This window comes from Benincasa hispida, chromosome 4, assembly GCF_009727055.1.
Source record: "Benincasa hispida cultivar B227 chromosome 4, ASM972705v1, whole genome shotgun sequence".
Taxonomy (NCBI): Eukaryota; Viridiplantae; Streptophyta; class Magnoliopsida; order Cucurbitales; family Cucurbitaceae; genus Benincasa; species Benincasa hispida.
In genome coordinates this window covers 21,985,148-21,995,165 of record NC_052352.1, presented here as the reverse complement: position 1 = coordinate 21,995,165, position 10,018 = coordinate 21,985,148, and the positions used below count along the sequence as shown (strand labels likewise).

The 10,018-nt window shown below is 29.7% G+C and overlaps 1 protein-coding gene across 2 annotated transcripts; it reads right to left on the bottom strand.

Annotated features, from left to right (window-relative positions):
* Positions 1-6,157: 6,157 nt before the first annotated feature.
* Positions 6,158-9,072, bottom strand: LOC120074989 (histidine-containing phosphotransfer protein 4-like). Of its 2 annotated transcripts, none has more exons than XM_039028117.1 (6): positions 8,712-9,072; positions 7,790-7,923; positions 7,642-7,710; positions 7,140-7,211; positions 6,965-7,037; positions 6,158-6,295 (listed from the first exon to the last, which is right to left on the bottom strand). In XM_039028117.1, exons 1-6 carry the CDS (start codon positions 8,769-8,771, stop codon positions 6,245-6,247), a joined length of 459 nt encoding a protein of 152 aa, XP_038884045.1. In that variant the 5' UTR covers positions 8,772-9,072; the 3' UTR covers positions 6,158-6,244. The 2 variants fall into 2 exon arrangements, with proteins under 2 accessions (XP_038884045.1, XP_038884046.1); XM_039028118.1 differs by having other exon boundaries at positions 6,158-6,299; positions 8,712-9,047.
* Positions 9,073-10,018: the final 946 nt, after the last annotated feature.

Sequence of the window (10,018 nt, the reverse complement as noted above, 5' to 3'; positions counted from 1 at the left end):
TGTTTTGGTGTGGCGGTTTCGTAACGGTTAAAATTACTTCATCATGTTCAAAATCACTTCCAAACATGTGTTTGATAGATTTTTCTGCTTTTGCCAAGTTGTGAATCTTTAACCTTTTACAAAATGAAAATTCTTAGGCAACTAGTTTGTTACTAAAAGATTCGAAATCAAATTTGATGCTACGAAAATTGCAGTCTAAAAGTATAGAACCAAACATTAAATTGACTATAAAATGATTAAAGACATGTTTGAGAGTGATTTTGGACAGTTTCATTGAGAAAATACTTATGTTTATCTTGAATCGGAAATAAAGATTTATTTACATAAATCTGAATTCAAAACTTTTTTTTTTTTGTTGATATGCAACAAAATATCACTTTTGGCTGTAATTCTTACAATAATATTTTTTTTTTTTTTTTTTTTTTTTTTTTTTTTTTTGAAATTTTGTATGAGAAACAACTTGAACAGGGTCCTGAATCAAAAAAAGGAGATGAATCTTCTTTTCCTTGTGATACTATGGTATTCTAATTTGACCAAAAGTTGAAGGGAAATCAACTTTGTACAGTAGGGTTGCCCCATGTTTCCTTTTTGCTTCTATATCAACAACCATGGATTGCTTGGTGAAGCAGAAGATTTTGTGTAGTCTCTGTTTTTGACTAAGCTATGAAATCACTTCACATTAAATAATAAGATATCAAAGATTGTTGATATTAAATAATGTAAAATGTGGCCACATTCAATTATGATACTGTTTAATGTAAGATATGAATGCTTTATTTTTTTTCTTATATAGTTATTTTAAGGTTGAAAATGGGTCCCTCTAAAAAAAGAAAAAGAAAAGAAAAAATTGGGTTAGTTGTTTACAATAGATCCTATCACTGCTGAGGGCATTGTGGCTCTGATTGCTCCCCCACCATCAAACATTCTTCAACAGTTCAACTCCACCCAACCCATCCACCCCAAAAATTAAATTTTGAGAAAATTATCTTTGTAGTGTCTAGAATTTAAGTAATAGGTTTATTTAGAGTTTTTTTTTTTTTTTTTTTTTTTTACATTTTAAATTTTCATGTCAACATTAAATATAGTCAAAATAGGTTAGAATATTATTTTGGTCTACATACTTTGAAGTTTGTTCAATTTTAGTTTCTATGTTTCCAGTCGTCCAATTTTAATCTATGTACTTTCAATAGATCTTAAATTTAGTCCCTAAAAAAATATGTTCATTGATCGAGCTCCAAGAATGATTTTTGCAATTTTTTTCTCATCATTGAAAGTTTATTATGACTTCTTTTCACATGATTTTAGTTAGTGTCATATGCTAAGCTAATGCATTGAAAAGTACATGAGATAATTCAGAAGAGTATAAAAACAAAAGCTTTGGAGTAACACAATATCTGGACCAAATTTGTTTTAACTTAATAAATTTTAATAAGTTATATTACTCAATGCTTTCAATGATTCAACATATTAATAATGTTTCTCAAAATTTAATCGTGTGAACTTAAGGATAATATCTAACCATTAATCTATATTTGTTTGTTTCTAATTTTGACCTTGAGGATGAGAGGAAAGATTTTTACCTAGTTTTATTTGTTTACCAATCAATTTGGAATGGTACCTAGAAGCACCCAATATATATATATATGTGCAAGTTGTGATTTTGCCTTTTAAGATATGATCCTCAACATTGTTGACTGAAGTGGTGGTGGATCACCTAATTATTTTATAATAATATATTTCAAGTTGTATTATTATTATTATTTGGAGTATTTAAGTATCATATTCTTATTGCAATCGAAACAACAACAACAATAGTTATATCGAAGGTTTCATTTTCATAGAAGCAAGTTTAGGAGTTGTTTAGTGAACCGTTCTTTTCTAGAGACGATTTCATATGTGACATGATTAACTTATCTCTCGAAGAGATTTATATTCACCGACGAAAATAATCTTTTGGATATTTATTTTGATTATGCATTTTAATTAAAACTCTAAAAGCAATGTGGTAAATTCAGTTGTTACTATACTATTAGGTAGAGTTGAAAATATGGACTATCACTATCTTATTTTAAAGTACTTTTACTTAAATGGAGTTGGTACTCAAACATCTTTAAAAGATCCACTTATCTATAATCAGTAGGCTCTAGAGTAGGCGGTTCATACTTAATTTAATTAATTGATGAAAGATTAGCATTGAATTATTGAAAACAAAGAAAAGGAATATAATCATATTCTAAATATAAAAATTAGTGGCCATAGCCCATAGGCAGGGAAGTTACTGGAGAATATTTATTTAAACAAGGTAGTACACATAGTGCTAGAGTAAGAATCTTCTCACCCAATTGTTTTAAGATGTGTTTGGGGTAAGGACTATCTTAAGATTATAATAATCAAGGACTATCTTAAGATTATAATAATCATCTCTTGTTACAGTAAATACTATTTTATATTTACCAATTAACTACAATCAACACTATTTCAAATCTCCATTTGCTACTTTATTTACTATTTGTTACTGTTTTTTACTATTTTACATTCATCATTTTTTTAATCTTTGCTAATGTTTACTATTTTCTTTTCAAACTAAAATAATTTACACTTTAAACACATACTATTATAATCCAAACTAAAATAATCTATACCCTAAACAAAGTTATTATAACCCAACTATAATAGCTTATGACCATAATAACCAACTCTTTGCCCCAAACGTCCCCTTCATTTTTATTTTTAATTTTTTTAATATAATAGGTGTATTAGATTTGAACCATAGATGTAATGTCTCAGGCATAAAATTTGGAATCTGGATAGTTCCGACATTCTCCTACGACCTAACAATATAGGATTGCTCCAAACTATGTGTACTTAAATTTGGAGTTCCTATGAATGAGCCACCAAAAAGGAAGGTGTGTCGTGTTAGTATAGATAATGACTCTCTTAACCATGTTTTCATATCTCCAAGATCTCTCTCATTCGAATGTGATCTCGATTCATTCATGTATCACTAATACATGTTGTACAATCGGTTAAACTATACTCTCTTTGGTTGAATTGCTTAACTTGCTTCCTTTCAAAGTTTGAAAATAAAATTAAGTTTGTCTTGATTTAATTTCATTGTCGAAAGTATAAAGTATACTTAAAAAAGGTATAAAATATAAACAGATGAAAGGGAAATCGTCAGAAATAACATGTTTAAGTTTTTACTTTACAAAATTAGCATCTTTTTTAAAAACTCATATGAATAGTTTTTCTCAGTCCATCTCGGACGAGATCGACCACGAGATTTTAATTAAAAGATCAACTTTTTTCAACTTATCAATTGTTTAGAGCTTTCTCGGTACATTTTGTCATATTATACAACGAGATTATGTGCATCCTGGTATTAGTCCCGTGCAAAATAACACCGAGATTGTATATATTTGAGTTTTCTCAGTGAAATTCTGACATAATTTACACCGAAATTTATATATTTGAGCTTTCTCTATGGAACATCGGGCAAAATTAACACAGAGATTTTATATATATCCCAAATCTTACCTTCTTTTTTTTTTTTTTTTTGTAAAATTTGATATTTCCTAAAATTTAAAAATGTTGAATCAATTTGGAAAATCTTTTGATAATTGGAAGACCCGTTTGAAATTTTGGAAATTCATATAATTGTGAAAACATAAATTATGTTAAAAATTTGAAAAATTACGTAATAGTTGGATATAATATTTAATAAACATAAATGAATTTGGTGAAAAATTGAAAATAATATAAGATTTAATATACGATTGCAAAAAAAAAAATTAGCAAATCTCGTGTGTAAGGAGATATACCAGGAAGGTCCAAAACAACGGATATGTTAGAAAAAGTTGATTTTTTAACCAATTTTCGATGGTCAATCTCGTCGATCGAGAAAAATTATTTTTACAAGTTTTCAAAAAGGAGATTTTCAAAAATAGAAAAGGGAAAAGATTACACAACAAAATTTTAATCTTATTTGATAGGGGTTAATAGAAGCCGATAGAAATCTATTAGTATCTATTAGTGATAGAAAATTATAAAAGTCTATCGCTAATAGATACTGATAAAGTTTATTGGTGTCTATCATTTTACTATTTCTGTTCGATGAAAATTTTTCTTTTTAAAGTGTGCTAATTTTGTTAGATGAAAATGATTTTTTGTGATCCTTTCTCAAGATCAAATTAAGAGGCTTTTCAGGTGCCATAAAATGTGTGCCATGAATATAAAAATGAGAGGTTGATTATCCCCACAAATAATAATAATAATAAAGAAAGAAAGAAAGAAAGGAAAGAAAGAAAGAAAGGAAAGAAAAAGATCATTCAAAGAGGATATTTTTTATAAATACAAGAGGCTATATATTATTGCAAAAATATTTAGGATAACCTCCTTTAACTTTTAGATTCTGATTTATTTCTAGAATATTGTACAATAATCTTTTTGAATAATTAATACCGAATAAATTCAATTGAAACGAAATATCACCCACGTCCAAGATTGGAGATTCTTCAAAATTACTTTTATTCTTGTTCTTAGAATTTTTTTAAAGGAAAAAACAACAAATTGGTGAATTTTTGTGATTAAAGTTATTATTTGTTAAATAAGTTATCATTCACCTGACTTCCACCAATAAATTCAAAATGATAAACTAATGATTCTTTCTTCTTCTTCTTTTTTTTTTTTTTTTTTTTTTTTGAGTTTTACAAATGAGGAACAGACACGAAAGGTTAATTAAACATAGAGAACCAAACAATGATCCATGGAGAGTGGTCTTTCAATCTAATACTAAAGACGTTGGTTCTTTCGAACATGGCAATCAGTATGCAACAAAATTACAAATTCGAAGGAAAAAAAAAGTCTAAAATAAATTTAATTATTTATTGAACCTTTAACCTAAATTTAATGGTTGGTTTTGAATTTGATTGGATATTTTGGTTTAAGAAATCGTTAGGCAAAAGTTATTTTTGCAATTGAGAACTTTTTATAAGAACTTTGCTTTTGAAGCCTATGGGGTTTTGTATTTTAGAGGTGGGGCTAAGCGAAGGAAACAATTACCAAGTGTAGAAATTCAGTTGGTAGATGAGTATATCTTTTTTTTTTTTTTTTTTTTTTAATCTTTTAACCTTTATAAGGAGAATGGTTCAAATTCTTTTTTGGACTTTTTCCTTTTTCTCTATTTTTAATTTCTAAAAATGCCCTTTCATTTAATTATGTTTATGTCTATATTGGTCCATAATGATTGATACTTCTCAATTTTAGCTATTTTCATTTTAGATTCAACTTTTACATTTCAATGCGTTTCAATTTGAAAATTTTGAATCAAGAGGACAAACATAGCCTAAATGGAAGTTATTTATTTATTATCTCACACGAACAACTTTCAAGATACCAATTTGAGCAATGATTTAGTGGCTAAGATGTTGTCAATTACCATCTAAAATGTCGATGTTCTATCCCTACCCTAATTTTAGGAACCAAACCACCTTATTGAACTAAGGAAAAAAAGGAATGTAATATATGCTTTATATTTCAGTAAAAAGATTATACCTTACACAATAAATGTATAGTATAATTTAGTATTGTTATATACCACTATTAGCATATTATTAATACCTCTACTCTTTTTGCTGGCAGAACTTTAAATTATATAAAAAAAATCCTAAATTTTGTTTTTGTTTAAAAAATATCTTTATTCTTTCCAAAGTTCAAAGCAACTCTATAATAGAAATTCTTGATCCAAATTTCTATTATAATTTATAGATAATCATCACACCATTTCAAGTCCTTACTTCCAAATCATGAAGCTTTTACAAAAGGACAAAGATGGAACTTAGAGAGAATAGTTTACATAATTTAACCATTTTTTTTTTCTGAAATAGTCTCACTTCTTAACATTGCCCTACAAGTGAGAACAACCTAAAGATAAACTTGAAACAGTGAAGCATAAATATGTTTTAGGGGGAAAATCCCTTCTAGAACGAAAGATTCCATAGGATAGAATGAAAACAAGATATTTATATATAAATTTTTTTTCTTCCTATTCATTATTTTTATGAATATTAACGAAATATGATCAACGTAACACAAAACTATGCACGTAGATTGTGCTGTATTTGGATACATATATTTTGAAAAAAAGTATAACATGAGATTTAATTAAAGAGAGAATTATATATATACATTAGAAAAGATTGTGTATTTTGGACAAAATGAAAGCTGTAGGCTCATTCGCATAATCTTATCCAACTTGGTGTCCTCCCACGTTCTCAACCTTTCCCAGCTTGTCTAACTAGCTAAAAATAGAAACAAACGCATATGCATGAGAAAGAAAGATATATGTAATATATAGAACGAGAGAATTTAAAACATTAAATTAACATTAAATTGTTCCGAGTCTCTGAATGTTGAGGTAGATTTCAATTATGTTCCTAGACTTTGAAACATTTCATTTTTATATTTGAACTTTGAAATTGTTTTGAGAAAATAAAATTTCAACTAAAAATAGATGACAAAAATTGATGTGATAGTTGTTGTATAAAAATTAGGAGACGTATGTGATATTTGCTTACAACTATATAGAAGATTAAACATTAGTCTCATTTCATTTTATCAATGAAAAGAGTTGTTTCCGTTAAAAAAAAAAAAAAAAAAACTATATAGAAGATTAAAATTATTGTTGTTTTTCGTTTATTTCATCTAAAAAAAATATCATTAAAATCATTTATATAATTAGTTTTTATATATTTATGTCACACATGCCTTTTAATCTTTACACTAGCCGTCGTGTCAATTTCTAGGTTAAACTCTTTGACGGTGCTTTGTGGAATGAATTTCAAAGTTTAAGGATAAAAATGGAAATATTCAAAGTCTAGAACAGAATAGAAACTTACTCCAAAGTTATTTGGATTATTTTGTCAAACTTCACCAATTTCTAATATTAATGAGAGTAGAAAGAAACCTGGAAATAGGTATCAAGCTTCTTCTTCAGAATTTCATGCTCTTGTTTCACTTGCAGGAAACTCCCTATGCATCTATAGAACAAAAGGAGGAAAAGAAAAAGGAGTTAACAAGTTTAATGATTTGTCGCTTGTCAAAATATATGAACTTTATAATATAGTAATATAGATCATTACCCTTCAAGATTTCCTGCCAAGCAGAATTCTCTAAACTGTGAACATGCATCAGTCACCCTATTGGCTCCAATGCTAGCAACAAATTAAAGTGAATTAAAACAAGGTTCTTAAACAGTAAAAGACACTAGCACCATATATCTTTGTCATGAAATAGACCTGCGTGACACATGGAGGATTTAACTTTTCATAAAAGATAAAATGACGTCATCGTTGAACCAATATTCCAGAACAATCAAATGCACCCTCACATAGATTTATCAACAATCAATGAACTACCATAGAATAGTTTCTTCCAAAACATGATTACTCTCTTCCCATTGCTATTAACGAAAAAGGTTATAACTTGTGGTGAATTTCATACTAGTATATATGTTAATAAACATCCCCAGAGTTCGTTAAACAAAATTAATCAATTCTAAAGTTAGCGCGATTGATTAATGATTATGTACCCTGCCCACCTGCCCCCATTGGCTAATCTTCTACATGAGGATCATGAATTTACCTTGAGCTACTGCCCTTGAACTGGTGCATGTAGTTGTCAAGCTTTTCAAAATCCATAGGCTTACTGACCCTGTAAAGCCAGTAAAACAGTAGGCCTTAATAAATGGTTTTCCAGAATGATTTTGATAATGTTAAGGCTCTATACTCACATGGTTTGTTCAATGCTCCGTATGAGTCTGGCTGAATCATTGTAGAATAAAGACACAATTTCTTCAGCAAAATTTGGGTTAGCGTCATCTTGCAGTTCTTCAAGCTGAGTGAATTGTTCACGATCAAGATAGCCCTGCAACAAAGGATTGTGTCTGGTTCAACCATTTATGATGGAGTAAGTCATTTGTCAATAAATTTGAAGTAAATATAACTAAATATTCACAAATTTCAAGAAGAGAGATGATTCAAAACCGATGGAATATCCATATGGACGTGAATGCTAAGATTCACAAGAATCATGACAACTGGCCTAGTATTTTATAAATTTAGTTTGTCTTATTCCTGGTCTGCTGATAATTTATGCTGGTCCAAAACCTAGAGTACAACTGTAGTCATCCAGTACTTCTATGAACCAATCAACCAAGAACCAGCTGAGACCTTTCACTTCGTGTTTAGTCCATCTCACCAAATAAATTATGCAGCGATCCAGAACTTAAATCCTGGAGAAACAACTTGAGAATAAATAACAGTTTATTCTTTAACCAAATGTTCAGAGGCTTGTGGTTTTACTTTTTACTTCACTCTCAAATGGAAGATTTCGATGGCCACCATAGCATGATAGCACTATTAGAAACAAGTTCAATTGCCAAATCTAGTCCGTCCCAAAATAAAGGACATGAATATGTGCTCAGTTTGGCTCCTATACGAAGGAAAACTGGTTCTTGATCGGCTTATGCATCATAAGGCTAAACCTGCCCTTCAAATTAGACACAAAGCTTATGCACTGTACGGAAAACCATGAACCAAGGATTCTCCAACATGCTTAATGCAAAGTACAAGTTATAACTGTTAAAGAGTACCAACCGCACCATGTGAAAGACACAAGAAAAGTGAAAGAACTTCCTGAATTTGAAAATAAACCTGCTCAAAAAAGCACTTCTTCGTGTAGGCAACTTGACGTTGCAAAAGGTTTGAGTCCATCTTCCCAAAAAATGTAACAGATTTTATGGAAATAAACAATAGACAAGCTGAGAACTAGATTTAAGTCTTTTGCCTTCTTTGATTGATACAACAATATGCCAATCGAAGGTATTTATAGGCTCGCATGAAGTAGAAGTACAAGATAAAAGGATGCAAAATAGTTATCATCCCTAAATTTTCTTCTTTTGCCATTGCAGTTTAAATGCCATATGCTACTGTTTATGAGCTCAATCTCTTGAAGCCATAACGAAACCAAAAAGTGATGATTCAACCAATTTATTGAAAAGAACATTTAAAAGAACAATCCAAACTCTATGGATAAAAGAGGAAAAGAAATAAAGGCTCGCAACTACGTGTCAATCAAATTCTACGCTTACATGCTTATAAGAAATACGGAACCAAGTGAATAAAGATTCCAAATGATAAGTTCTAGGAAGCAGGTGCTTTTAGGGTGTAATGTTACACAAACTGCAGCAGATTTCTTTTTCCTTTTTCTTTTTTCCCCGGAGAAACTCCCAGTTATCCTACATTTGAAGCAATGGCTCTGAACATCCTCAATTCACCAAAAACAGAAAGATACCAAACGAAAGGAATCACATCTTTTCATGTAAAATCTAAGCATCCGCATGCATAAAAAAGGGAGTCAGAATAATACTGTTAATTTGTTATTATATTTGTGACAACAATGAACGAGCTAATGGTCCAAACACCGTGTGGGAATAGGAGTCAACTCAATAATGACTGGTTTGCCAATGTGAAAATAAGCAATTTAAACTACCCACTGAATGAAAATTGCCTGGAACCTCTGGCCAGTTACTATTCATAAAGCTGCCCCCATACAAGAAGAGCATGTTAAATTAAAACATTAAAGTAAACAGTAAATCGGCTTCCCATTCTAAGAAGTATATGAGAACCTTTTCAGCTTAACAAAGAAAATGTTATTTGGTGCAGAAGATCGAGAACAAGCAGATATTAAGATCAACTTCAACCTTAGGAATCAGAGTGAAGGGGCCCAACTTGGAAACACCCTCATCCATTAAACATAAAACAAGATTTAGTTCCCAGCCTAAACATTGGAAAAAGTGCTCTTATATAAATAGTCAATTCGTCAAATATGTACAAGAAATGCTCTTTTTCCGAAAGATTGATTGTTACAATAATTCATAGATTCTTAATAATTCTGGTTAACAAAACTTGCAAGCAAAAACATCAGAAGATAAAGAATGAAGGAGCTACAAGGGGGGCAA

Coding starts and splice junctions, on each gene's coding strand:
- LOC120074989 (XM_039028117.1), bottom strand. CDS start 8,771: ATGGACTCAAACCTTTTGCAACGTCAAGTTGCCTACACGAAGAAGTGC. Junction 7,924..8,711: donor AGAAGTGCTTTTTTGAGCAG/GTTTATTTTCAA, acceptor CCTTTGTTGCAG/GGCTATCTTGATCGTGAACA. Junction 7,038..7,139: donor TTGGCAGGAAATCTTGAAGG/GTAATGATCTAT, acceptor TTTGTTCTATAG/ATGCATAGGGAGTTTCCTGC.